This window comes from Callorhinchus milii, unplaced genomic scaffold, assembly GCF_018977255.1.
Source record: "Callorhinchus milii isolate IMCB2004 unplaced genomic scaffold, IMCB_Cmil_1.0 Scaffold28, whole genome shotgun sequence".
NCBI lineage: Eukaryota > Metazoa > Chordata > Chondrichthyes > Chimaeriformes > Callorhinchidae > Callorhinchus > Callorhinchus milii.
Genome location: NW_024704769.1, coordinates 2,147,754 through 2,175,594, shown reverse-complemented (window position 1 = coordinate 2,175,594; position 27,841 = coordinate 2,147,754). Strand labels below are relative to the sequence as shown.

The 27,841-nt window shown below is 57.0% G+C and overlaps 1 protein-coding gene across 1 annotated transcript in view; it reads left to right on the top strand.

Annotated features, from left to right (window-relative positions):
- LOC103173454 (myoferlin-like) overlaps nt 1-27,841 on the top strand; it is a 35,317-nt gene that overhangs the window by 5,206 nt on the left and 2,270 nt on the right. The window contains 43 exon segments of the mRNA XM_042344418.1: nt 200-230; nt 582-697; nt 1,644-1,767; nt 2,353-2,456; nt 3,182-3,250; nt 3,642-3,685; nt 4,287-4,369; nt 5,122-5,237; nt 5,700-5,813; nt 6,667-6,844; nt 7,251-7,375; nt 8,019-8,116; nt 8,995-9,187; nt 11,532-11,687; nt 11,888-12,019; nt 12,449-12,612; nt 13,151-13,265; nt 13,707-13,809; nt 14,441-14,577; nt 14,940-15,113; nt 15,606-15,717; nt 15,866-15,943; nt 16,543-16,724; nt 17,665-17,823; nt 18,255-18,356; nt 18,687-18,848; nt 19,296-19,458; nt 20,141-20,211; nt 20,338-20,385; nt 20,566-20,664; nt 21,229-21,354; nt 21,997-22,152; nt 22,827-22,918; nt 23,238-23,408; nt 23,812-23,960; nt 24,295-24,434; nt 24,673-24,761; nt 24,931-25,026; nt 25,854-25,995; nt 26,414-26,513; nt 26,919-27,053; nt 27,056-27,105; nt 27,424-27,533. Coding sequence (XP_042200352.1) covers nt 200-230; nt 582-697; nt 1,644-1,767; nt 2,353-2,456; nt 3,182-3,250; nt 3,642-3,685; nt 4,287-4,369; nt 5,122-5,237; nt 5,700-5,813; nt 6,667-6,844; nt 7,251-7,375; nt 8,019-8,116; nt 8,995-9,187; nt 11,532-11,687; nt 11,888-12,019; nt 12,449-12,612; nt 13,151-13,265; nt 13,707-13,809; nt 14,441-14,577; nt 14,940-15,113; nt 15,606-15,717; nt 15,866-15,943; nt 16,543-16,724; nt 17,665-17,823; nt 18,255-18,356; nt 18,687-18,848; nt 19,296-19,458; nt 20,141-20,211; nt 20,338-20,385; nt 20,566-20,664; nt 21,229-21,354; nt 21,997-22,152; nt 22,827-22,918; nt 23,238-23,408; nt 23,812-23,960; nt 24,295-24,434; nt 24,673-24,761; nt 24,931-25,026; nt 25,854-25,995; nt 26,414-26,513; nt 26,919-27,053; nt 27,056-27,105; nt 27,424-27,533 — 5,108 coding nt within the window.

The following is a 27,841-nucleotide window of genomic DNA, read 5'->3' as shown; positions in this document are numbered from 1 at the left end:
CTGGCTGTCAAACCCCTTCCTCTCCCCCCCCCCCCCCACCCCCACACCCCCACCCCACACACAAAACACACAGTCACTACACTTTGCAGTAAAACGTATTGAGGTGTTTGAACCGTCTTAATGAGGTATGATATCAAACGTGAGGGTTATTATAATTATGGAAACATTCCTGAGCTGTCGCATTTCTTTCCAATTTCAGCTGGACATTGGTACGGTGTACGATCAGCCAGGTATGTGAGGGCTCAGCTACACAGTCACACACGCGCTCGCGCACACGCACACACACACAGTCACAAATTGACCATCGAGTTGACCTAGACGCCAAAATGTCGCTGGCTTTCGTTTCCAATGATAACGGGAGCCGAGGGAGAGGATTCCCGGCCCCCAGTGACTGGTCGGCCCTTCCGGGTCCTGCCAACGAGCCGGGCCGGGCTGTGCTGCCATCAGCGGCGAGTGCCCCGGGACACCGCGGCCCCTCCTGGCTATTTGACTCTTGTTCTTACGACTTAAAGCGAGAGGGTATTTGGGGTGAGATTGCTGCCTTGTGCGAAACTCTGAGCAAAGACAGTGTCTGTCGGCAGGTCACGCAGTGCTCAGGAAGTGGTTGTTGCTGTATGAGCCAAACGAGGTCAATACGTTGGCCAAAGGCTACCTCAAGGTCAGCATCATTGTGCACGGAGCAGGAGACGAGGTGCCGGTAAGAGGAACGGATATTGACTTCATTGTCACCCGTCACCGTGACCGGCCGGGTGTCTGACACCCACGGACACCCGTCACCATGACCGGCCGGGTGTCTGACACCCACGGAAACCCGTCACCGTGACCGGCCGGGTGTCTGACACACATAGAAACCCGTCACCGTGACCGGCCGGGTGTCTGACACACATAGAAACCCGTCACCGTGACCAGCCGGGTGTCTGACACACACGGAAACCCGTCACCGTGACCGGCCGGGTGTCTGACACACATAGAAACCCATCACCATGACCGGCCGGGTGTCTGACACACATAGAAACCCGTCACCGTGACCAGCCGGGTGTCTGACACCCACGGAAACCGTCACCGTGACCGGCCGGGTGTCTGACACCCACGGACACCCGTCACCGTGACCGGCCGGGTGTCTGACACCCACGGAAACCCGTCACCGTGCTTAACAGTCTCCAAACTCAACCCAAGAGTTCCATGAACCCAACCTAGAATTCCTGTGTATTGGAATGGATTGCAAATTCTTTCCAGGGAGGGATACACACCCGGATTACCTAATTCCGGAGAACATTAGGCGCTGGTTAGCAAGAGCCAAGGCTTGGGGGGAGCCCAGAGCTTGAGCTGAGTGGGTTGACTCCCTGCCCCCAGTGACTCGTCGGCCCTTCCAGGTCCTGCCAATGAGCCGGGCCGGGCTGTGCTGTCATCAGTAGTGAGTGCCCTGGACCCTCCTGGCTCAGGAACCAGGACTAGAGACTGTCCCAGGGGTGGAGGCGGGTGGGGGAACAGGTCACCTTCACCTTAGAGCCTCTTCAGCCCCAAGGAGACCCCAATTACCCCCGTCCCCGTCCCCCCACCACCCCACGAAGATAGTAACACACACACAGACACCCAGAGACTCTGTGTGTGTGTGTGACTGATGGATGTGTTGACTGTATCAGATTGACAAGAAAGGAACTGAGGAAGAGGATGATGTGGAAAGTAACCTGCTCCAGCCGGCTGGCATCCACTCTCGTTGGGTAACCTTCATCATCAAGATCTACAGAGCAGAGGACATCTTACACAGTGAGTCTCATTCCCTCACACTCCCCGTCACACACAGACTCGCACAGTGAGACTCACACACACACATATATATATACAGACTCACTCTCTATACAGACATAGACACAGGCAGAGACTCACAGAGCGAGGCATACACACACAGACAGACACACACACACAGACACACACACAGACAGACACACACACACACACACATACACAGACACACACAGACACACACATAGACACACACACACACACAGACACACATACACAGACTCACAGAGCGAGACACAGACACACACACAGACACACACACACAGACACACACAGACACACACACAGACATACACACACACACACACAGACACACACAGACACACACAGACAGACACACACACAGACAGACACACACACACAGACACACACAGACACACATACACAGACTCACAGGGAGAGGCATGTACACAGACATACACAGACTCAGAAAGAGACAGACACGCGCACACACTCACGCGCACACACACACACACGCACACACACACAGAGTGACACATGAAATAACACTGACAGCGACACACACTGTATCACCGGCTCTTGTTTCAGTGGAGAAGAAAATTATGACAAATCTGAAGCAGTTTTTGGGGTCAGAGGCTGAGAGAAAGGAGACTGTGGATTCCTTCGTGGAAGTCAGTTTTGCTGGTAATAAGGTGAGTGTCGGAGAAAGTCCATCACCGCGATCAGCCGGGTGTCTGGCACACACGGAAACCCATCACCGCGATCAGCCGGGTGTCTGGCACACACGGAAACCCATCACCGCGATCAGCCGGGTGTCTGGCACACACGGAAACCCATCACCGCGATCAGCCGGGTGTCTGGCACACGCGGAAACCCATCACCGCGATCAGCCGGGTGTCTGGCACACACGGAAGCCCATCACCGCGATCAGCCGGGTGTCTGGCACACACGGAAACCTGTCACATACATTGACTGACACACACATACACTAACTGACACACCGCTGACAGACGCACACTGACTGACGTGTGCACAGCGTGTCAGTCAGTCAGTCAGTCAGTGTGTGTGTGTGACAGGTTTCCGTGTGTGCCAGACACCCGGCTGATCGCGGTGATGGGTTTCCGTGTGTGCCAGACACCCGGCTGATCGCGGTGATGGGTTTCCGTGTGTGCCAGACACCCGGCTGATCGCGGTGATGGGCTTCCGTGTGTGCCAGACACCCGGCTGATCGCGGTGATGGGCTTCCGTGTGTGCCAGACACCCGGCTGATCGCGGTGATGGGCTTCCGTGTGTGCCAGACACCCGGCTGATCGCGGTGATGGGCTTCCGTGTGTGCCAGACCTTTGGAGCGATGGCAATGTACTCGGAGAGATGGATGTTTGGAGAGACGAGAACTTATTCTATTCTCTGCCATCAGATCGCCACAAAAGTCATCGAGAATCAAATCAACCCGGAGTGGAACCAAGTCATTAACCTCAAGAGCCGGGTCAGACATCAGCTTCGCTGTCACTGCCGCGCACATTGGAGACAGTTTACACTCAGTCACTGACCCCAACCCTAACCCCAACTCTCAGCCCCAAACCCTAACCCCAACTCTCAGCCCCAAACCCTAACCCCAACTCTCAGCCCCAAACCCTAGCCCCAACTCCTAGCCCCAAACCCAACCCCCTCTCCTAGCCCCAAACTCTAGCCCCAACTCCTAGCCCCAAACCCAAGCCCCAACTCCTAGCCCCAAACTCAAGCCCCAACTCCATCCCCAACCTCAAATCTGTCTGTCTGTCTGTCTGTCTTTCTCCCTTTCTATCTCTCTTTCTTCCTGTCCCTATCTCTCCCCCTCTCCCTCTCACTCTCTCTCTCTCTCTCTCTCTCACACACAGTTCCCGTCCTTGTGTGAAAATATTCGGCTCACGGTGCGAGACCGGTATGTACGTCCACAGATACTGCACCCAATCTAACCCCACTCTCCCCCCTGCTCACCCCCAGTCTAACCCCACTCTCTCCCCACCCCCAATCTAACCCCACTCTCCCCCCTGCTCCCCCCAGTCTAACCCCACTCTCCCCCTGCTCCCTCCAGTCTAACCCACTCTCCCCCTGCTTCCCCCCCAGTCTAACCCCACTCTCCCCCCTGCTCCCCCCCAGTCTAACCCCACTCTCCCCCCTGCTCACCCCCAGTCTAACCCCACTCTCCCCCCTACCCCCAGTCTATCCTCTCCAAAAAATAATCCCTCCAAAAAGCAACAGCAACAACAAAAAAATGCGGTCACACAATCCGCGGCTGTTTGTGGGGACGCTGCTGTGCGCCGTCGGTTGCCCCGTTTTCGCCCCCAAACGTACAGTCAGTTCACTTTACAGTGTAACCCTTGAAGCCCTTTGAGACGTCTCGAAGGTGCGATAAGGCGCTGTATCAAATGCGAGGAATAATATCATTGTTGGTCATTTTTATGGCGTGAGGCGTCAAACGCGAAGTGACTGTTGTCCAGGTGAGTGGGAATAACGGTCCGGCTCGGTGGTGTTCATTCCAGGAGTAAAGGCAACAAGCACAACGCGCTGGGAACTGCGCAACTGAGCATCTCGAAGATCTCGTCAACTGGAACAGGAGTGGAAGGTGAGAGAGTGGGTTCCAACAATCTCTCTCCGGGGTTTCCAGGTGGAGGTGCGACGAATGGAATTCTCGGTCGGGTTTGGAGACTCTCTTTAGCAACGGTGACGGGTTTCCATGTGTGTCAGACGCCCGGCCGGTCACGGTGACGGGTTTGAGTGTCAGACGCACGGCCGGTCACGGTGACGGGTTTCCGCGCGTGTCAGACGCCCGGCCGGTCACGGTGACGGGTTTCCGTGTGTGTCAGACGCCCGACCGGTCACGGTGGCGGGTTTCCGTGTGTGTCAGACACCCGACCGGTCACGGTGACGGGTTTCCGTGTGTGTCAGACACCCGACCGGTCAATTTTTATTAAAAAAAGCAGCTGATCAACTTCCTGTGGTGATGCTGACTTCCTGTTGTAACGCTGACCCACTTCCTGTTGTAACGCTGACCCGCTTCCTGTTGTAACGCTGACCCGCTTCCTGTTGTACCACTGACCCGCTTCCTGTTGTAACGCTGACCCGCTTCCTGTTGTAACGCTGACCCGCTTCCTGTTGTACCGCTGACCCGCTTCCTGTTGTAACGCTGACCCACTTCCTGTTGTAACGCTGACCCGCTTCCTGTTGTAACGCTGACCCACTTCCTGTTGTAACGCTGACCCACTTCCTGTTGTAACGCTGACCCGCTTCCTGTTGTAACGCTGACCCGCTTCCTGTTGTAACCACTGACCCGCTTCCTGTTGTAACGCTGACCCGTTTCCTGTGCTCTGACACCAGGGGAGGAGTCAACGGGATTTCTTCCTGCTTTTGGACCCTGTTTCCTGAACCTTTATGGCAGCCCCCGGGACAGCAGTGACCGGGGCGAGAAATACGACGAGCTCAACACAGGCAAAGTACCTTCACCGGCGTCCTGACACCAACCCCGACTGATCTCCATTCATCTCCTCTCTCTCTTTCTCTCTCTCTCTCTCTCTCCTTCTCTCTCGCTCGCTCACTCCCCGCGAGATGGGATCTAGAACCTTATGTGGTTGTGCGGGTGAGCGGGTGTGAGCGCGTGTGTTGCCGTCGCTGTGTCGGGGCGAGTGTGGGCGGGCGTGGCCGAGTGTGAGCGGGTGTGTTGCCGTCCCTGTGTCGGGGCGAGTGTGAGCGGGTGTGTTGCCGTCGCTGTGTCGGGGTGAGTGTGAGCGAGTGTGAGCGGGTGTGTTGCCGTCCCTGTGTCGGGGCGAGTGTGAGCGGGTGTGAGCGAGTGTGAGCAGGTGTGAGCGAGTGTTAGCGGGCGTGTTATCGTCCCTGTGTCAGCAAGTGTGAGCAGGTGTGAGCAAGTGTGAGCAGGTGTGTTGCTGTCGCTGTGTCAGGGCGAGGGTGTGTCCTACTGTGGGCGGATCCTGGTGGAGTTGATCACGGAGACGGATGAGCTGCCGGAGAAGAAACTGGATGACCTCCCGCCCGGGGACTGCATCGCCGTCCAGGTACCACCACCACAACAACAACAACAACAAACTACATCTGTACAGAGAGTGACATGGACTCAAGTCCCTCTTATTTCCTTCTGCGGGAGGGGGGAATGGTCTCCTTGGGAGGAGGCGGAGGCTTCCCTTTGGAGGAGGGGTCTCCTTGGGAGAAGGCGGAGGCTTGTCCTTGGAGGAGGGGTCTCCTTGGGAGGAGGCGGAGGCTTCTCCTTGGGAAGGGGTCTCCTTGAAGGGGAGGAGGGGGAGGCTTCTCCTTGGGGAGGGGTCTCCTTGAAGGGGAGGAGGGGGAGGTAGGGAGTATGTAAGGACTATTTTTGCGTTAATCCTAAGAATTTCTCTATCGGTGCGTAAAGCGTAAGTTTCACCGTACAATTGTATTAGTCGCCCACAAAACACGCGGTCACTACGCTTCACAGTGTAACCCGCGAAGCGATGGAGGCGAAACGCGGGGATTATTATTGTAGGGCCTCCAGCGTTCCGGGACGCTGCAACTCGTCGTGGTTGTCAGCGTCCTTGTTGTTGCCGTTCTTGTTGTTGTCGTTGTTGTCGTCGTCGTTGCTGTTGTGCTTGAGGCTGTTGTCGTCGTCGTAGTTGTCATTGTCGTTCTTGTCGTCGTCGTTGTTGTCGTTGTTGTTCTTGTCGTCGTTGTTCTTGTCGTAGTTGTCTTTGTTGTTGTGTTTGTCGTCGTTGTCGTTCTTGTCGTCGTCGTTGTCGTTGTTGCAGTTGTCGTCGTTGTCGTCGTCGTCGTTGTTTCTTGTCGTCGTCGTTGTTGTCGCCATCGTCGTTGTCGTTGCTGTTGTCGTTGTTGTTGTTGTTGTGATCTGAGGGGTCTCCCTCTGCGCTGTTCTGGCAGCGGTTCCTGCAGTGCCGGAAGTTCAGTGTGTGTGCCACGTTTTACTCGGCGACGCGGATGCAGGAGGTACGGGAACCGGTGCAGTTCGAGGTCAGCGTCGGCAACTACGGTAACAAGTACGACACGTCCTGCAAACTACACGCCTCCACCACGCAGTACAGCCGCGCCATGTACGATGGTGAGTGAGCGAGCACACGGGCACACACACACACACACACACACAATACCCAGACTGTCACGCATACAGACACACACAAACACGCACACGCACGCAACACCTGGGTGGGTGAGTGGGTGGGTGGTCTGGGCGGGTGCGGTGGGTGGGCTGGTGGGCGGGTGGGGTGGGGTGGGTGGGTGGGTGGGCTGGCGGGCGGGTGGGGTGGGGTGGGTGGGTGGTCTGGCGGGCGGGTGGGGTGGGGTGGGTGGGTGGTCTGGCGGGTGGGTGTGGGTGGGGTGGGTGGGTGGGTGGGCTGGCGGCGGGTGGGGTGGGGTGGGTGGGTGGTCTGGCGGGTGGGTGGGGTGGGGTGGGTGGGTTTGGGGGAGAGATGAAGGAATGTGGGGTCACGGCTCTGACTTGCGTTCAGGGAATTACTACCATTATCTGCCGTGGAACGGTATCAAACCCGTCACCGCTGTGACCTCCTGTTGGGAGAACGTCACAAACCGACTCGAGACCCTCAACATCCTCCTCAAAGTCACCGATCGACTGGTGAGTGGCTACCCCTACCCCCCCCCCACCCCCCCCACCCCCCCACCATCCACCCCCCCACCCCCACCCCCCCCCCCACCCCCCCAGGCACACACACACACTCACACACACACACACAGACACACCCCCACACACCCTCACACACACTCACACCCTCACACACTCACACACCCTCACACACACACACACACACCCTCACACACCCTCACACAAACACACACAAACACACACACTCACACACTCACACCTTCACACACACTCACACACCCTCACACACACCCTCACACACACCCTCACACACACACTCACACACACCCAGACACACACCCAGACACACACCCTCACACACCCCCACACACACTCACACACACACACACACACACACACACACAGACACACACCCTCACACACCCTCACACACACACGCTTACACACACACACATGATCACACTCACACACACACACTCACACACACACACAGACACACACACAGACAGATACACACACTACCCCCAACATCTACTCACCCTCACACACACACACACTCACACACCCTCACACACACACACACACACACTCACACACAGACACCCCCACCCCCCGACCCCCACCCTCACACCCGCTGATGACTTTTTTTTAAAAGAAAAGGAACTTTGAGGGGGTCAAAGTGGCCTCGACTTCCGACGAGAACGTCGCTGGACTGTGGGGGAAGATGATCGACGGCGTCATCAAAGACTGTAGGTCAGTGTTACACACACACACACATCTCACACACGCGCTCACACTCACACGTACACTCACACACACGCACACACGTTCTCGCATACACACACACACTTCTCACACACACGCTCACGCTCACACGCACACACACACATCACACACTCACACACATTCTCGCATACACACACACACACTTCTCACACTCGCGCTCACACTCACACGCACACTCTCACGCCCACTCACACATACAATCACACACAGACACACACACTCACGCACACATCACACGCGCACACACATTCTCGCATAATACACACACACACACACACTTTCTCACTCACACACTCACTCCAACACACACTCACACACACACACAGTGACACAGTGTGCGCGCGGGTGAGACACGTGTTGGTGCGCTCGGTGCCACGTGTTGACCGGCCATTGCTCTGCACCCTCCTCTTCGACCGCGTCTTCGATCACCCTCCACCCCCTCCTGACCCCAACCCTCGACTCGGGTCCAAATCCCACGAGTCTCCAGGGCTTTGGGACGTCCTCCCGACGTGAAAAGCGCTGCGTAAATCTCATGTGTTGTTGTTGTCCTGACGTGAACGCACTCTCTCCCTCGTGCTCTCTCTCTCTCTCTCTCTCTCTCTCTCTCATATCTTTCTCTCGTCCTCTCTCTCTCTCATCTCCCCCTCTCTCATTTCTCTCTTCTCCCCCTCTCTCTCTCATCTCTCTCCCTTTCTCTTCTCTCTCTCTCTCTTCTCCCTCTCTCTTATCCCTCTCTCTCGCTTCTTCTCTCCCTCCCTCTCATCTCTCTCGCTCTCTCTCCCTCTTTCTCATCTCTCTCTCTCTCCCCCTCTCTCTCATCTCTCTCCCTCTCTCCCTCTCTCCAGCCGCCCTTTGCCGGAGCCCGAGACCCTGCCCCACGTCACTGTCCTCGACCACCACCTGCACCAGCTCCGCTCGGCTGTGCTCCGTAGACTCCGTCGGGCGGCCAAGAAACTGAAGGAGGAGGGTGACAGTGTCCAGGGCTCTCTGCCTCAGGTGGAGGAGTGGATCGAGGCACTAACCACCATTGCCGAGGAGGTCAGTCACTTGCCCGGCTTCCCCTCTCCTCTCCACGGCGACGTCCCCACAAACTGTCGCGGTTTGAGTGACCGAATTATTATTATTATTATTTTTCAATGGATTAGTGCCCCCCACCCCCCACCGCCCCCCCCCCGGACAGCGATCTATCAGTCGACTAACAACCGGGTTCCTACTGACTGCTGGTAAACAGAGGCGTGTTTCTCACACACACTCACACGCATACACCACCCCCTCAAACACTCACGTACACTCACACGCACTCACACACACACAGACACTCACACGCACTCACACACACACAGACACTCACATACACACACATACACACACTCACATACACTCACACACACTCACACATGCACACATACACCCACCCTCTCAAACACTCACATACACTCACACACACACACACTCACAGTCACTCACACACACCCACACACACACACACAGAGTATATAGCGCAGGGGTGGGCAAAATACGGCCCGCGGGCCTTATCCGGCCCACCAAATGATTCTCTCCGGCCCGTCAGTGTGTCTCCCAATAGAAAACATTATAGTTGGTTTCAGTCCCAGAAAGTCCCGCAAATTCCGCATTTGAATCAGACCGGGAACACCGGCCAATCGCACGGCTCAGTTGCGCGCACGTTCCCTGAAGGGCTGAATCGGGCCGAGGTCAGAAATGTAGGGATCGGCGAATTTTCGAGCCACCGCGGCAACGCTTTTCACTGAAGAGGACGTGAATTCGAAACGGAGTCGATCAAAGAAGCGGGAAAAAGTGGACCCCGAAGGCCGAATATTCCACCAAGAATGGACCTCTACGTAGTTTTGTTACCGGCGCGGGCGGGAAAGGCTATGGCTTGATTGGCAAAGAAAGTGGCGTCGGTGCTCAAAGGCTACTTCAACTCGAACGGCCATTTTGAGAGCAACCGCGCTCGCAAGCGTAAGAACGTTTCCGCCGAAGAAGGAGGACGAGGCGGTCGCTCGAAGCCACAGAGGCCAAAGCGTTTCCGCAAAACAATTTGCGTCCCAGGATGAGGTTACGAGAGCGAGTCACGAGATTGCGCAGAAAGCCGCCACGAAGCGCGAACCAATCTCTGAAGGAGAATTTCTAAAGGAACGTGTGGTTGACTCTGCCTCAATTTTAGGTCCGGACAAGAAAAAAAAAAGTTTGGCAAAGACGCAGCCAGTTGATGACTTTTCGTTCGAGGCATCGCCAAACATTTTGAGCTCACAGAAGAATCGGCATCGATGCGGTCAATGAAAGGTCCGACAACCGGAGAAGACTTTTTGGAGGCAGTAAGTAAGTGTAGCTTAAAATTAGGAGCGTTGTGGAAAAAATTGGGGAAATGCGACCACCGACGGACGCCCAAATCGGACAGGCAAAAATGTTGGGTTACTGAAAAGAATTCGAGATCAAGTCAAAGAAACAAATCCGGAGCAGAGTATTGTTTTTCTACACTGCATTATCCGCCAAGAGGTCCTCTGTGAGAGTGTTCTAAGACGAAGCAATGTCGTGTGGACACAGTTACGAAAGTGGTCAACTACATTCGAGCAAAAGGATTAAACCACAGGCAATTTGTAGCTGGGCTTGAGGAATTGGAATCCGAGCGCACGGATGTTCTGTATCCCAGTTTTTACGCCTCTCCTTAATGATTATACCTTTCCAAAAATAAAGCCTCGTGCCTGGAGGATGCTCGCGCTGTTTGGATCAACATACAGACGCGAGGAGACAGTTTCTGTGATGAAATTCAATCGATCCAAACAGAGCTCTGCGATGACCGCTGACCAGCTTGCAGCAGTGCTCCGCGCTGCAACGACGGAGACGACGCCTGACTTCAATTGTCTGGTTAACGCACATCATCAGCGCTTTCGCTCTTCCCGTTGAGTGAGCGTCTGACATTCTCATCAATATGTGACTAAATGAATAAATATCGAATCGATCTCCGCTCAATGAGTTGTTTTTATCGAACCTAATTTTAATGAATGTCGATGATATGGACTTCACAAGTGTAAGACTTATTTTGAGCTCTTATTAAGCGTTTGCGTCTATGTTTGCGTCTGTAAGCGAAGCTTACCAAAACTCGCCAGCCAAAATAATTGCCCGCCCCTGAGGTCGCGTAAGGAAACTTGCCTAAGGTTTCGTCCTGACCGGGAACCGAACACAGGTCCTCTCGTTTGCGAGGCGAGGGCTCGGTAACCCCTGAGCTACAGGAATTATTTGTGGGGTTTAACAAGGACGGTGTTATGGGGGTGTCTGACAAGCGGGGGGACGCACAGAGTGACCAACCCCCTCTCTCTCTCTCTCTCTCTCTCTCTCTCCCTTTGTCTCTGGCCTCCCTCAGCCGCAGAACGGTTTGCCCGACGTGATCGTTTGGATGCTGGTGGGCGAGAAGCGAGTGGCGAGCGTCCGGATCAAAGCTCACACCGTGCTGTACACCAGAACCAGCTCCTTCTCTTCGGGGCAGTTCTGCGGAAGGCTCCAAACCGTCTTCCTCAAGGTACTCGCTCCCGGACGCCACCCACCCGCGGGGTAAAGGTTTCGCCCTGATCTGACCCGACCCGCCCGGGAATCGAACCCAGCGTCCTCTCGCTCGCGACCGCTGAGCTACAGGGATGGGATGGGGTGTTCAGGCTAAGAGCGGGGGGGGAATTTGTGGCGCGTGACCTCTGTCCCATGGCCTTGATGTGTCCTCCGCAGTACCCGATGGACAAGAGCTCTGAGAAGCGCAGTGCAGCCCAGCTCAGGCTCAGGGTGTGGATGGGTTTGGCCACCGACGAGACGGAGTTTGAGAAGTTCACAGAAGGGAAGTTTTTCGTTGCGGCCGAGAGGGTGAGTTTAGCCCGAATCCTCCCCCCTCTACCCCCTTCCCCCCTCCCCCACCCGTCCTTCCCTCATTGCCCTGTCCAACCACCACCCCCCACACCCCCTCCACCCCTCCAATTGCCCGTCCCATCCCTCGCTGGCACAGATTCTGCCCCTAATATAGTGGAGTCTGAGCCCCAGCCAGGGCGGAGAGGGAGGGGGGAGTGTGCGTGTGATTGGGAGCCAGTGGAGCCCGGCGAGGGCTGGGGTGATGGGGGTACCAAAAACCCTGACTGTCCAGCGACCTGGGACATCTTTCCGATGCGGAGGGCGCTATTCCAAGTGTCGTTTGTTGTCGGCGTTATTGTTCTGGGGTATTAACGCCCTCTATCTGGAGCTGGAGTACCATTACTCTCGCTCTGGCTTAGGAGTATTAATGCTCTCATTGGTCTCCAGTATGAAAACCAGGCGAAGGTGATGGGTCACTGGGGTACCAGTGGACTGTTCCAGCACCCGCCTTTCTCCGATGCGATGGGCAAGATCCGATTGTCCAAGAAGGACTTCCACCCCCTGAAAGGCTGGCAGTGGGACGGCAAGTGGACCATCGATCCCGAGAGGTGGTGAGTGCAACGGAGGGGGTGTGGATTGTGAGGGACGTGGGAGTTGGGAGGGGGGGGTCGGGGGCGAGGGGTTGGAACCCAAACGTTGGGAATTGACGTGGGAATCGTCACAGCCACTGATTTAACATTACGCCGGTCCAACCTTCTGAGAAACATTATTTTGCTTTTCCCTTCCCTTCCGGAAACATAACCTAACGTTTACGGGTTACTGAGTGGGCGAGTGGGCCACGGGAAATGGAGGGAGGGGCTGGGGATGGATGAAACTGGCTCGCGGGCTGGATGCGGCCCGCGGGCCGCCAGTCGGATCACCCTGCCCTGAAGAAGATCACTGATTGATTTCCTGGCTGTCGGGATATTGCTGCTGCGTGTGAACTCACTGCGACTTACCATATACCCCGCGGAGGTGTCCTCCTGAAGTGAAAGGCGCTAGAGATCAATCGTAAGGATTATTATTATATCATTATTTGATACCAGTTGTGGAGATGGATACCACAGGTCCTCTCTCTCTCTCTCTCTCTGTCTCTCCGTGTCTCCGCAGTTTGCTGTTTGACCCCGACGCGGGACACAACGAGTTTATGGACGAGGTGTTCGAGAACGAAGCGCGCTCGGTGGAGGAGGAGTGGGGTCCAGCTGCCGAGCAATACACAGACATTGTGGGTATCTCTCGCGCTCTCTACTCACCTCGGGGTTAGAGGCTTAGTGTCTGACACACACGGAAACCCATCACCATGTTTAAAGAGTCTCCAAACCAGACATAGTTTCACTCTGCAGTGTTGTGAGACATCTCCCGCCGGAAGACTTATGGCTCGGAGTCAGGCGCCGCCACTGTTAAGCGCTCTGAGGCGCTACCCTACCTGGAGGGCGCTATATACGTGCAAGTTGTTGTTGTTGTTGTTGTTGAACAAGGCGCAAAGATTGTTATCACGATCCCGTGATCTTCTGAAGATTCCCGTTGGGTCCCGATCCTCTGTTCCCGTCCAGTCTTTTCCTCCCCGCCTCCGTTGTTCCTCGCGTCGGTTCTGGGAGTTCCGGGATCCGTTGCGGAATCTCGTTCCCGGGATCAGGCGGTGGATTTTTTTCCCCGTGTCTTTCAGAAAGGCCGGAAACACCTGTCAAAGGAGGAGATGGAAATGCCGGCCGGGTGGAGATACCAGGAGCCATGGACAACCGATATTAACCGGGCAGTGGATGAGAACGGTGAGTGCCAACATTCAGCCCGGATCGGTCGCTGGGTCTACGTCTCCGGGTCAGGGGTTTGTGGGTTTGATTCCCCCAACCCGTCGGGGACTTTGAGCTCACCGTCCAGGATGATGCTCCAGTCCAGTGCTGGGGGTGGGGGGGGGAGAGAGAGTGTGAGAGAGAGAGTGTGTGAGAGAGAAGAGAGAGAGAGAGAGAGAGAGAGAGAGAGCATTGTCGGAGGTGAGGCTCTTCAGGTGAGACATCAAACCTCACTCACTCCAAGTCACAGAGGATGGGCACGATTCTGACGTCCCTATAGCAAGCACATCACCTTAATGGCAGTTCAGCCCAGAGGACCCCACTTCCCCCCTCCTCCTCCTCCTCCTCCTCCCCCTATTACGAGACCCCACTCACTCCCCCACCCCACACCCCCAAGAAATGGTCAGATCGGCTGGTCAGCCTTTGCCTCTGAACGATGGCTCTGGCTGTGGTGGGTTGGGGTGGGTTGGGCGGGGAGGGGGTGAGTAGTCGGAGCTGTGTGTGTGTGGGGTGGTGGGGGAGTGGGGTGGGGGGGAGGAGGGGGGGGGGTTCTGTCGGCCGCTGACCTGTGCCCCCCTCTCCTGAGCCGTGCTCTCCTGGTGTCCAACAGGCTGGGAGTACGGGATCATTGTGCCCCCAGACAAGCAGCCCAAGTCCTGGAATCCCAGCGAGAAAATGTACCACAACCACAGGCGGCGGCGCTGGGTACGAAGTCGAGTCCGGACGGCAGAGAAATCTCCAGCAAAGGTAACACCGCAGCCCCCCAAACCCCTACCCCCAACCCCACCCACCACCCCCTCCCTCCCTCCCTCCCTCTGATAATAATAACCACCATATCAATAATAACTATAATAACGACGGTGATGACGGTAATAATCCTCGCACTCGACTCAGCCCCTTCTCGCGTTCTCAAAGCGCTTCGCGGGTTGCGCCGTAGAGTGCGGTGACTGTGCGTTCTGTGGGCGAAACGCGGCAGCCAATTGCGAACAGGGGCGGCCCCCGCAAACAGCCGTGGGGTTGAGTGGCCGGAGGGTGCAAGTCGTTGTTGTTGATGTCGTCGTCGTCTGGTTTGGGATGTGGATGATGGTTAGGTTCCCGGTGTGTTCCAGAAAGCCCTGGATGAGATTAACGCGGAGGGCTGGGAATACGCTCCTCTGTTTGGTTGGAAGTTCCACGTGAAGCAGCAGAAGACGGACGCCTACAGGCGCAGACGCTGGCGGAGGATCATGATCCCAGAGCAGCCGATTGGCGTGGAATCCATCTTCAAGCTGGAGGGTTCCGTGGTACGTCAGTGAGATTTTTTTTCTATTTTTTGGGGTCTGACCCCCGCGGAAACCCGTCACCGCGACCAGCCGGGTGTCTGACACGCACGTGGAAACCCGTCACCGCGACCAGCCGGGTGTCTGACATGCACGGAAACCCGTCACCGCGACCAGCCGGGTGTCTGACATGCACGGAAACCCGTCACCGCGACCAGCCGGGTGTCTGACATGCACGGAAACCCGTCACCGTGACCAGCCGGGTGTCTGACCCCCGGGGAAACCCGTCACCGTGACCGGCCGGGTGTCTGACACACGCGGAAACCCATCAGTGGGGGCATTGGTGAGCGTGTGACTGTGCTGGAAAGAGCTGCTCTATCACAGAGCCTCGGAGAGGGTTGAGGGGTGGGGGTTGAGGGGAGCACACAGAGGGGTGAACGCCGGGACCCAAGTTGTTGTTGTTGTTGTTATTGTTGTTGTTGTTGTCGTCGTCGTTTCCTCCGGGAATCTTCCCAGTGTAAGAAACGGAATGCCGAGGACTCGGAGGAGGAGGACGGTGAGAAAAAGAGCACGGACGTCCAGGAATTCTACGGGATGACGGCTCCCTTCATATCCTGTATCCTGGAGAGTGAGTGTGAGGGGGGAGTGGGGGTGAGGAGGAGGGGGGGGGTGACACATACACACGCACGCACACACACACACAACCGCGCTGAGCCGGGTTGACACACAAACACACACACATGCGCTCTCTCTCTCTCTCTCTCCTCTCTCCGCAGTGTCCGTCCTGTTCCAGTTGCGAGCCTACATTTACCAGGCTCGAGGGCTCCTGCCACAGGACAGGAGCTGCTCTTCAGGTGAAGGCCAGAGCCTGGAGTCACGAGCGAGGGGGAGAGTGGGTGGGCGAGGGGGAGAGATTGGGTGGGCGAGGGGGAGAGTGGGTGGGCGAGGGGGAGAGATTGGGTGGGCGAGGGGGAGAGTGGGTGGGCGAGGGGAGAGTGGGTGGGCGAGGGGGAGAGTGGGTGGGCGAGGGGGAGAGTGGGTGGGCGAGGGGGAGAGATTGGGTGGGCGAGGGGAAGAGTTGGTTGGCGAGGGGGAGAGTGGGTGGGCGAGGGGGAGAGTGGGTGGACGAGGGGGAGAGTGGGTGGGCGAGGGGGAGAGTGGGTGGGCGAGGGGGAGAGAGTGGGTGGACGAGGGGGAGAGTGGGTGGGCGAGGGGGAGAGTGGGTGGGCGAGGGGGAGAGAGTGGGTGGGCGAGGGGGAGAGTGGGTGGGCGAGGGGGAGAATGGGCGCCACGAGGCGAGAGACGGTGTGTGAGGGGGGAGCGCGGGCGAGTAAGGGAAGGGTAGCGAGTGGGAGGGAGTGGGTGTGCGAGGGAGAGAGAGAGAGAGAGAGAGAGAGAGCGAGCCTGCGAGGCAGGGGAGTGATTGATTGACCGCCATCCCCTCTCGTCTCAGACCCCTACGTGCAGGTGTCGTTCCTTCATCGCAGCAAACGGACGGAGGCAATACGGGGTTCAGTGAACCCCACGTGGGACCAGACCCTGGTGCTGGAGGAGATAGAGGTCTACGGCAAACTCCGTGAGGTGTCGACCCACCCCCCCTTCGTCATGTTGGAGGTGTTCAACGGCAATTATGTCGTACGTCACCCAAAATATACCCCCCACTCGGTAACAGCTCATCCCTGACCTCCCCTGTGGCTTGTGGTGTATTGCTCTCTCACTCTCTCTCTCTCTCTCTCTCACTGGGTCTCTCACAGACACCGGAGGAGGCCATTCAGCCCCTCGAGCATGTTCCTCATGCTCCCTCGATTTCCCCAACCCACTCCCCTTCCCCCCCCGCCGCCCCCCTGTCTGACAAACATCTGGACGATGTGAGGGGGTCCAGCCGTAAACCCGCAGCCTTTTGGGTGAGCGAGAGAGAGGAGAGAGAGCAACAGATTCCCCGCTGACCCTATCGGGGGAAAAACTGCCCCCAATTTCACTCCAAAATGGCCTGGCTCTGATTTGAAGCTGATGCCCCCCACTTGTTCTGGACCCCCCCGACCCCAGCCTCCCCCACCCACCCACAAGAAGAAATATTTTCTCTGTAGCTGCCCCGATCGAACCCCCTTATCATCAAACACCTCACCCTCACAGTGTCTCTGGTGGTGACTGATGGTCTCTCTCTCTCTCTCTCTCCCTCTCGTGGCTGTGTGGGGGTGTGTGTCTCTCTCTCATGGCTATGTGCGTGTGTGTGTGTTGTGTGCGCGTGCGTGTGTGTGCGTGTGTGTGTTGTGTGTGTGTGTGTCTCTTTCATGGCTATGTGCGTGTGTGTGCGTGTGTGTGTGTGCGTGTGTGTTGTGTGTGTGTGTCTCTTTCATGGCTATGTGGTGTGTGTGTGTGCGCGCGTGTGTTGCGTGTGTGTCTCTCTCGTGGCTGTGTGTGTGTGTCTCTCTCATGGCTATGTGCGTGTGCGTGCGTTGTGTGTGCGCGTGTGTGCGTCTCTCTTTCATGGCTATGTGCGCGTGTGTGTGTGTGCGCGCGCGCGTGTGCGTGTGTGTGTTGTGTGTGCGCGTGCGCGTGTGTCTCTCCCTCCCAGTGTAAGAACGAATTCCTCGGGAGCAGCCTGTGTGTGCCGAGCATCAGGCCGGACCCCGGCAGCACCGACACCCCCATCCTGCACTGGCGTCCGCTACAACGGGCAGACAAACCCTGCGGAGAAATCCTCGCCAGCTTCGAGCTGCTGCAGAAAGATCCGGTAACGTTTCTTCTCCATCTCGCGTGTGAGTGCGTGCGCGTGTGTGAGTGCGTGTGAGTGCGTGTGAGTGCGTGTGAGTGCGTGTGAGTGCGTATGTGTGTGTGTGAGTGTGTATGTGTCAGCCCGGCTCAGTGGTAGCACTCTCTCTCTCTCTCGCGGGGGGGTGTAGGGGGTGGGGGGGGGGTCTGTTGCATAGTCGGAGACGCCATCCTTCGGATGAGATGTCAAACCTCTCCCTCTCCATCTTGCCCCCTCCCCTCTTCATATCCCACCCTCACACCAGCCTCTGATCAGACCTACAGTCCACCTCCCCACCTGCTGAGACCCCCAGGGTTGGGGAGGGAGTTGGGGGGGTGGGGGTGGGGGGGAAAGGGGCTGATCAAGGAAGCAGCCATGTGTGTGAAATCATGGTGTCCGTGTTCTTGTTGCAGAATCACGATAGGAACCTACCTCCGTTACCCCCCATGAAGGACGCAGACACCTACATGGTGCCATTGGGGGTTCGGCCGATGCTACAGCTCACAGCTATTGAGGTGAGCAGCCCCTTATTCCCACCCTCGCTTCCCAGCTCTCACCCCCTCACCCCATCACCCCTCACCCTCGTTCCCCACCCTCCCTCCCTCCCCTCATCTCTCCCACTCCAGCTTCCAGACGGGCAGTCAGTCTTCGTCGAGTACAAATGGGGGGAGAGATCTCGACGGTACTTGCACGCTCTGACGCACGGGAACCCGTCACCGTGATCAGCCGCGTGTCTGGCACACGTGGATCTGGCTGGACGCTGTGGGTGTGATGTCTGTAATCTCGAACCCCTCACTCTCCCCCCCCCCCCCCCCCCACCCCTTCTCCCCTACACCCCCTCGCAGATCCTGGCCTGGGGAGTGAGGAACATGAAGAACTACAGTCTGCTGAAGGTGAGCAGCCCCAGCTTGGTGGTGGAGTGCAGTGGGGAGGTCATTCAGACACTTCCCATCAAGAACATCCGCAAGAACCCAAACTTCTCCAAACACGTCTACTTCATCACAGTGGTGAGTGAGTTCCCACCCCATCAGGAGGCAATGGTTTCCCCTTTCGCCCCCTGCCCGGTCACCTGCGATGCACCCATCCTTGGCCCCCACCCCCCCCCCTCTTCCTCATCGATACGCTCCCTCTTCTCGGAGTCTGGTACAGCCTTGATGGAGTTCACGGCCATTCCATCTCTCCTCCAAAGGAAGCCTTAACGTGGAGTCCTGTAGTGTAGTGGTTTAGAGCACTCGCCTCGCAAGCGAGAGGACCCGGGTTCGATTCCCTTTTGGGGGCGAAACCTTAGGCAACCTTACTCCGCGCTCACACACTCACACACACACACACACTCATATACACACACTCACACACGCACGCACTAGTGGGGGGGGTGTGTGTGTGCGTGTCAGAGCGGTGGGTCGCGGAGGTCGAGGGTGTCTGGCGTGAAGTGTGACTGTCGGGCTCGCTTGCAGTTCCTCCCCACAGACCCCGTGTACAGCCCCCCCATCGTCATCAAGGTTATCGATAACCGGGCGTTTGGGCTCAAACCTGTGGTGGGCCAGGCCACCATCAAGTCTCTCAATGAGTTCCTCTGCGACCCGTACAGTAAGGACCCCAGCGCCGGCTCGCCCCAAGGTGAGGACATCGTCTCCGGAGTCTCTCGTCCGATGTCACACCCGCCCGTCGCTCACTCGTTCACCCCCCACTCATTCGCTCCCCATCTGCGCCGCGTTTAGGCCGACGTTAAAGATCCCTCCCCCCGCGGCGCGGTGGGGAAAAGAGAAGGGAGTTCTCTCTCTCTCTCTCTCTCTCTCTCTCTCTCTCGCCTGGTACCCCACCCCAGATACAATCGCTCTCTCGCTTCACGGAGACGTCGCTGGTCGCAAACGGGGGCCCCCGCTTTCGCCCACAAAACAGTCACTACACTTGACCCCGAGTCCCGTGAAGCCTTGCAAGACCGCCCCCCACTCCCCCCCCCCCACCACTCCTGACGCGAAAGGCCGCTGGATAAGGTATTAATAACATTATTATATTAATAACATTATTATAAGCCCTAATAAAGATTCGGTCGCTTCAACCCACGACCGTTTGCGGACGCTGCTCCGCGCGCAATTGGCGGCCACGATTGGCCGCCCAGAAATAAGACCCGTCGCGGCCGCAAAACGCGCGGTCACCTCGGCTGTGCGGCGTAACCCCGGAGAAGCGCTTGGAGACGTCTCGAAGACGCGACCAGGCGCTGCGTTAAAGGCTCGAGTTGTCATTAGTAGTCGTATTATTGGCGGAAGATGAAAACCGTTCCCGTTTTTCTCCCCGACAGACGCCGCACAGGAGACGACGGGGCACAGTCCCTGCTGTTCGATCCTCAAACAAGCCAAGCAGAAAAACCAGGTACAACCCCCCCCCCACCACCCCCCACCCCCTCCACAGTCACTACACTTGACCTTGAATCCCTGCGAAGTCCTGGGGAGAGCGATGGCGTTGCTTATGGTAAAGATTATTCCTGTTTCCCTTCAGATCGGCAACGCGGAGCACAATAACAGCAGTAGCTCGGAGGGAGCTCTGGTGAGTGTGGAGCGCTGGTGAGTGTGAGCTGCGAACGAGTGTGAGCTGTGGTAAGCGTGAGCTCTCTGGCCGGGCGCCAAGCCAATTGTGCCCCCAGCGACGTCCCCCGCAAACAGTCGGCGTGGGTTGAAGTGACCGAATTATTACCGCGGCTATTATTATTATTATTATTACTTTCAGGACGACGACGAGATCGACTGGTGGTGTAAATTCTTCGCCTCCGCCGGCGATCAGAGAGACTTCACCGATTACGTGCAGCAGGGATACGACACCATCGAGGTACATCTAACCCCCCCCCCCCCGCCTTAGGTCCACAAAACACACAGTCACTACACTTCACAGGCAGTCCTGCGAAACTCTGGGCTGGGAGTTCGGATCCACGGAGGTTAGGCTCAAGCGACGCAGCGTCTGGTCAGAACTAGACGGCTCTCTCACCCTCGCTCTCTCTTTTTTTTTTCTCTCCCCCCCCCACCGCTCCCCCACTCCCCCTTTCTCTTTTCCCGTTTCCCCTTCTCTCCCCCTCTCTCTTTCCCTCTCTCTCTCTTTCCCCCTCTCTCTTTCCCTCTCTCTCTTTCCCATCCTCTCCCCTCCCTCTCTCTCCTCTTTCCCCCTCTCCTTCTCTCTCTAACCCCCCCTCTGCCTCCCTTCCGCCCCCGCTCTTACCCCACCACCCTCTCTATTTCACTACCCTCCTCTTCCACCCTATTTCCCCCCTCTCTCCTCCCCTTCTATCTCCCCCCTCCCTCTGTCTTTACCCCTCTCTCCCCCCTCCCCCCGTCTATCTCCTCCCTCCCTCCTTTTACCCCCATCTGCCCCCCTCTATATACGCCCCCTGCCCCCCAGGTATACCCTTGTGCGCTGGAGGACTTACCCCAATTTAAGGGGCTCGAGGATTTCTGCCACACCTTCAAGCTGTCCAGGAGTCGAGCCCCCGATGATGATGACCCCATGGTGGTCGGAGAGTTCAAGGTTCACCAGCTAATCGAGTCGGGGAGGGGGGCGCGGAAGGGTGGTGGGTGTGAGGGGGGGGAGGGTGCATTTTGGGGTTCCTAACAGCGCCTCCCCCCCCACCCCCCGGAATCGCTTCTCCGTCCAGTTCCCCCCACCAGCGATGGGAGACAACTTCTCAGCAGGTCCTGGGGTTGCCATGGTCCTGGGTTCGAGCCCCAAACCGCCCCCCCACCCCCCCCAAGTCGGGGTCTCTGAGCTCACAGTCCAGGCTGAGGCTCCAGCTCAGCGCTGGGTGGGGGAGAAAGAGGGGGGAGACCCCATTCTTCGGATGAGACGCTAAACCTCACTCACTCCCTCTCCACTGTGGGGGGTGGGGGGTGGGGGAAAAGAGAGGGGAATTTCTATCTCCCTCCCCACCCCCCCTCTCTCCCCCAGTGACCTGGCCGACAATCTCCCCCCCCCCACCCGACCCGGGCGGAAATGGGCCCCCGCGCTCGCCAACAAAACACACAGTCACTACACTTTACAATGAATCCTGTGAATTCTTGTTGAGTCCTCTTTCATGTTTGGTTTCCACCCCCATCTCCCCCACCCACCCCACCCCAACCCCCTCCCTTACCCCCACTCTCCTGCCCAACCTCCCTCCTCCCCTCAATCCAGGGCTCGTTTAAAATCTACCCCCTCCCCGAAGACCCCACCAGCTCCCTGCCCCCCGCTCAGTTTCGCCAGTTGCCACCAAGCGAGCCCCAGGTGTGTACGGTCAGGCTTTATGTTGTCCGAGCCCTCAACCTGCAGCCAAAAGACCGCAACGGACTGGTGAGTGCTGTCAACAACAACAACAACAACCACCACCACCACCACCACCACCACCACCACCACAACAAGACATTACATTTACACAACAATGTAAGAGATTCTGATGGAGACGACAAACTTGAGGCCGTAGATGCAGTTAGAATCGATATCGATTCCACTGGGAAGTGACCCTGAACCTCTTGGAGAACTCCCAACTGCTCCATCGTTACCTCTTTGGTTTACACCCCAACTTAAGCCCATGTGACCCTTACAACCTGAAAGAATGGACCTCAAAGTTGTTTTGTCCAGTCAAATCCAAAGTGATGAAGTAGGTTCGATAGGGTTAGCTACATTTTCTTTGGAGGGTGGAGGGAATCCAGAAGAAGGAGGGGCATCATCTTAAAATTAGAGCAAGGCCATTTAGGAGTGAAATCAGGGACAGTTTTTCTCCCAAATGTTAGTGGGAATCTGTTACTCTCCCCCACACCCAAAGGTTGTGGGTTATGGCTGTGGATCCATTCACATGGTCCAGACTGAGGTGGAGAGATGTTTGTTAGGTCAGGGATCAAGGGATATGGGTGAAGGAGGGTAGTTGAGGTGCAGATCAGCCGTGATGGCGGAACAGGCTCAAGGGGCTGAATGGCCTCCTCCTGTTTCCATGTTCCTATCACCTGCTCTTGCCTTCTCTCCACCAGTGTGATGCCTACATTAAGCTGTCGCTGGGGAAGGTCACCGTGGATGATCGAGAGGGATATGTTCCCAATACGTTAAACCCCGTGTTCGGCAGGTAATCACATTGATCAATCACACGCAAGAGATCGATAAGTATCTCCTCTCTCTCTCTCTCTTTCTCTCTCGGTATCCTCTTTAACGTCCGCCTGAACGGGGCAGAAAAATATACGGTCAGTTCTCTTTACGGTGTAACCTGTGAAGCGCTTTGAGACGTCTCGAAGACGTGATAAGTCGCTGTGTCAAATGCAGAGGATTATTATTATTATTGTTACAATATAGAAAAGCAAGTTGTTGTTGTTCTTGTCGTTCCCCCATTCAACCCGCTCCCCCCCCCACCCCCACCCCCACCACCACCCCACCACCCCACCTCCCAGGATGTACCAGCTCTCGGCCATCATCCCGTTGAACAAGGACCTGAAAGTCTCCGTCTATGACTACGATCTGGTCAGTCAGGACGAGAAGATCGGAGAGACTGTCATCGACTTGGAGAACCGCTTCCTGTCTCGTTTTGGGGCTCGCTGTGGCCTCCCCCAAACCTATTGCATGTGAGTCACCCCACGGCCCCATTCCCCCCCTCCCGCCCATTGCTCTCTCCTCCCATTGACTATCCCCCCCCATGTGGAGTTCCTGTAGCTCAGTGGTTAGAGCCCTCGCCTCGCAAGTGAGAGGACCCGGGTTCGATTCCCCTCCAAAAGAAAATTGGTCACTCCAACCCACGGCTGTTTGAGGGGACGCTGCTGTGCGCAATCGGCTGCCGCGTTTCGCCCACAAAACACACAGTCAATACCCTCTAAGTGTATCCTGTGAAGCGCTTTGAGGCGTCTCGAAGACGTGAGAAGGCGCCGAGTCAAAAGCGAGGATTATTATCATTATTATTCGTGTTATATTAACAGTAAAGACATTTAGAAAAGGAGTGAGTGTGAGCGATTGTGTTGATGTGATTCTCAGGCAGGGTTCAAACCAATGGCGCGATCAGCTCACACCCCTACAACTCCTCGATAACTTTGCCAGCGTAAAGAATTACCCCTCTCCCATGGTCCACGCCAGCGGCAAAAAGATCAGCATCGGAGACCAGAGTTACCTTCTGGAGGATTACGGTAAGACCATCGCATCTCGCACGCCAACAACCGCAATAAATTGGAGCGCCTTTCATGTCCCGAAGCGTTGGACAAGTCAGCGAAGCGCTACGAGATGTCCTGGCGAGATGGAGGGTTCCGTGTAAATGTCGGTGGTTGTACGTTAACAACAACGACGATGATGATAATAATCATAATCCTCGCCTTTCACACAGCGCCTCATCGCGTCCTCGAGACGTCTCAAAGCGCTTCGCGGAATCTACCGTAAAGTGCAGTGACTGTGCGTTATGGTGGGCCAAACGGGGCAGCCATTCGCACGTGGCATTTGTGGATTTTGTTCTTGTTTGTTCCTCAGAGAAGAGGAAGTCTCCCTACATGAGTGTGGGGCTGCCAGAGGAGAGGCTCTCGCTGTATCTGCTCCACAAACACAACATGATTCCTGAACACGTCGAGACGAGGACCCTGTTCAACAAAACCCAACCCGGGATTGACCAGGTGAGAGCCAGCATTCCCCCACCCCGCCCACCCTACCGCCCCCACCCAGCACCCACACCACCCCCAGCTCCTACCATACCCCCCGTCAGGTGACCGGAATGGCCTCTTCGGCGGAGCAAACCCATATCTGAGCGCTCAAGAAGGATTGCGACCGCATCAATATGGTGTGATCTGAGCGAGTGAGTACCTGGGTGTCCGGGGCTCACAAATTCTGATTACCCGTGTGTTTCTCCCCCAGGGTAAGCTGCAACTCTGGGTTGACCTATTTCCAAAGGCATTTGGCCAGCCAGGCCCACCCTTTGACATCACTCCCAGGAAACCTAAGAGGTGAGAGTGACGCTCCGTGTCCGATTGACACCACTCGCTGCGGAACCTGGGGTTCATTACTCGTAGACACCAAGAGACACGATGGGGGGAAGAGAGAGAGAGAGAGAGAGAGAGCAGGGCATGGGGTTGGGGTAGAGCGTGTGATGTGATGTGATATGGCCTCTTCCAGGTATGTTCTCCGCTGTATAATCTGGAACACGAGTGAAGTCATTCTGGAGGAGAAGAGTATAATGGGAGAGAAAATGAGTGACATTTACATCCAGGGGTAAGGATTCCATCAGTGGCTGCACTTTTCCCCCCCTCTTGCCCTGTTCCCCCGGCTCTCTCCACCCCGACCCTTATTCTCTCCACCCCCACCTCAATTTCCCCCCCGCACGCGCCCCGCCTGGCCACCCCCCCTCTCCCCTCTCCCCCTCTCTCCCCCTCTCTCTCTCTCTCTCTGTCCTTCAACAAGCGTTCTGCGAAAACCGACGGAAATCTTGTCAGCCCGTGGCTCAGTCACACTCACTCTCACCTCCAAGTCCGAGTCAGGAGGTTGTGGGTCCGAGCCCCGTGTCGGGGACTCTGACCGGTTGGGAAAGAGAGGTGGAGCTTCCCTCTCTCTCTCTCTCTCGGTGTCATGGTCGACAATCGCCCCCCACCCACCCCACCCCCCAGATAAAATCACTCGCTCGCTTCACGCCTCTTTGGGGGATGTTCTTACAATAATCCTTCCACTCGACACAGCGCCTTATCGCGCCTTCGAGACGTCTCAAAGCGCTTATGCCGTAAAGCCAAGCGAACGGCGCGCGTCTTGCGGGCGACGAGACGCGGCAGCCGATTTGCCCGCGGCAGCCTCCCCGCAAACAGTCGCGGATTGAGCGAACAAAACTCTTGTTAGCGTTCTTTTTGAAAGGGATTATTAGGGCTTCGCCCACAAAACGTACAGCCAATTGGCCTCACGGTATCCCCTGTGAAGAGCTTCGAGAGGTGATAAGGCTCGGTCGGCAAATGGCATTTTGTCGTAGTTTTGCCGTTGTCTCGGATGCGAGGAGGATGGTGAATGCGATGATGATGATGGTGGGATTATTGTTACTGGTTCGTTGCGCGCAGGTGGATGTCTGGGCTGACCACAGACAAGCAGAAGACCGATGTGCATTACAGATCTCTGGACGGGGAGGGCAACTTTAACTGGCGGTTCATCTTCCCCTTCGATTATTTGGCCGTGGAGAGAGTTCTCGTCATCAGCAGCAAGGTGACGGCACGCACACACACACGCACACACACACGCACACACACACGCACACACACCCAGACACATAGACACACACACACAGACACACAGACCCAAACTCCTCGTGGGCAGTGTCTCAGAGCACTCGACAGTGGCGGAGCCTGACTCCGAGCCGGAGTGTGTGGGGTGGCGGGGGTGTGGGGTGCAGGGGTAGGTGGCCGTAGGCACGGTCGAAGAGGAAGGTCTTCTGGACGGGACTTGAAGAAGTGGCGAGAGGGAGCGGAGGGGGGGTCTGTGGGGTGTGCGCGGGGGGTGGCGAGGCGGAGAGATTGAGGGAGAGCGTGACAGAGTTTCTGAATGGGGAGGACATTGGGAGGACAGTCAGGGATTGACTCTGCGGTTAATCGGTCCTGACCCGCTCCTCGCTCTGGCTTCACAGGAGCGGGTTTGGAGCCTGGACGAGACGGAGAAGAAAATCCCCCCCGTGCTAGTCATCCAACTGTGGGACAATGACAAATTCTCTTTCGACGACTATCTAGGTACGTGTGATGGGGTGGGGGCGAGGGGTGGGGGGGGGGGGGGTGGGGGGTGGGGGGGGGGGGTGGGGAGCAGAGCCTCGCTCGCTCGCTATCAGACTGGGTGGGAGCGTAGCGCTGAGAGTGGGGGAGAGAGAGAGAGAGACGTTAAACCTCACTCTCTTGCTCCCCGTCGGTGCCCAGTTCAGGCGGACGTTGAAGAGCTCTCCTGTGACTCTGTCGGGAAAAGAGAAGAGGGTCTCTCTCTCTCTGGTGCTCTTTCTCTCTCTCGCTCTCTCGCTGTCTCTCGCGCTCTCTGTCGCTCTCTCTCGCTCTCTCTCGTGCGCTCTCTCTCTCTCGGTCCGCGCTGAGCCGAGCTGAGGCCGAGGCGAGGCCGAGCTGAGAGCTGGTGTCGTCTGCACGCCACAGGAACGTTGGAGCTGAACCTGAACTCGTTCCGGAGTCCCACCAAGTGGCCGGAGAACTGCTCCCTGGACAGGTTCCACGGGGAGAGCGGGTCGGAGAAGCTGCAGAAGCTGGTGTCCATCTTCAAACAGAAGCACGTGCGGGGTGGTGGCCGTGTGTCAAGCAGAAGGACAGCAATCGGCAGCTCGCGGTCAGTCCCGCTCCACCTCTTGGCCCCCTTCGACCCGCGCAAACCCACAGTCACTACACTCCGAGGTGCGCCCTGCGAAGCGCTTTGAGACGTGATGAGCCTCGACCGCCCCCCCCCACACCGCCAACCGACCTCACGGTCCAGGCTAATGCTCCAATACATTCTCGGAGAGGGTGTGCGAGTGTGGAAGAGGGGTGGGTGAGGGGGTGCGGGGCTGTGGGTGGTGGCGGCGGGGGGTGGGGGTGCGGAGGTTGTGGGGGGGGTTAGGGATGGGGGGGAAAGTTGATTGATGAGCGTTTCTCCCTCTGTTGGTTTCAGGGTAAAGTGGAGATGAGTCTGGAGGTGGTGACGGAGAGTGAGGCTGAGGAGAGACCGGCGGGGAAAGGGAGGGACGAGCCCAACATGAACCCCAGACTGGAAGAGCCAAAGTACGTGCGGAGGCTACAGGTCTGACCCCCCCACACTCACTCACTCACTCACTCACTCACTCACTCACTCACTCACTCACTCACTCACTCACTCACTCACTCACTCACTCACCCCCTCTCTTACACACTCACTCCCACCCCTTACTCCCACCCCCCCCCTCACTCCCCCATTCACTCACTCACTCACCCCCTCTCTTACACACTCACTCCCAACCCTCACTCCCACGCTTCACTCCCCCCTCATTCCCCCACTCACTCACTCCCTCACTCCCTCTTCCATCATTCTCACATATTCTCTTTCTCCCTCT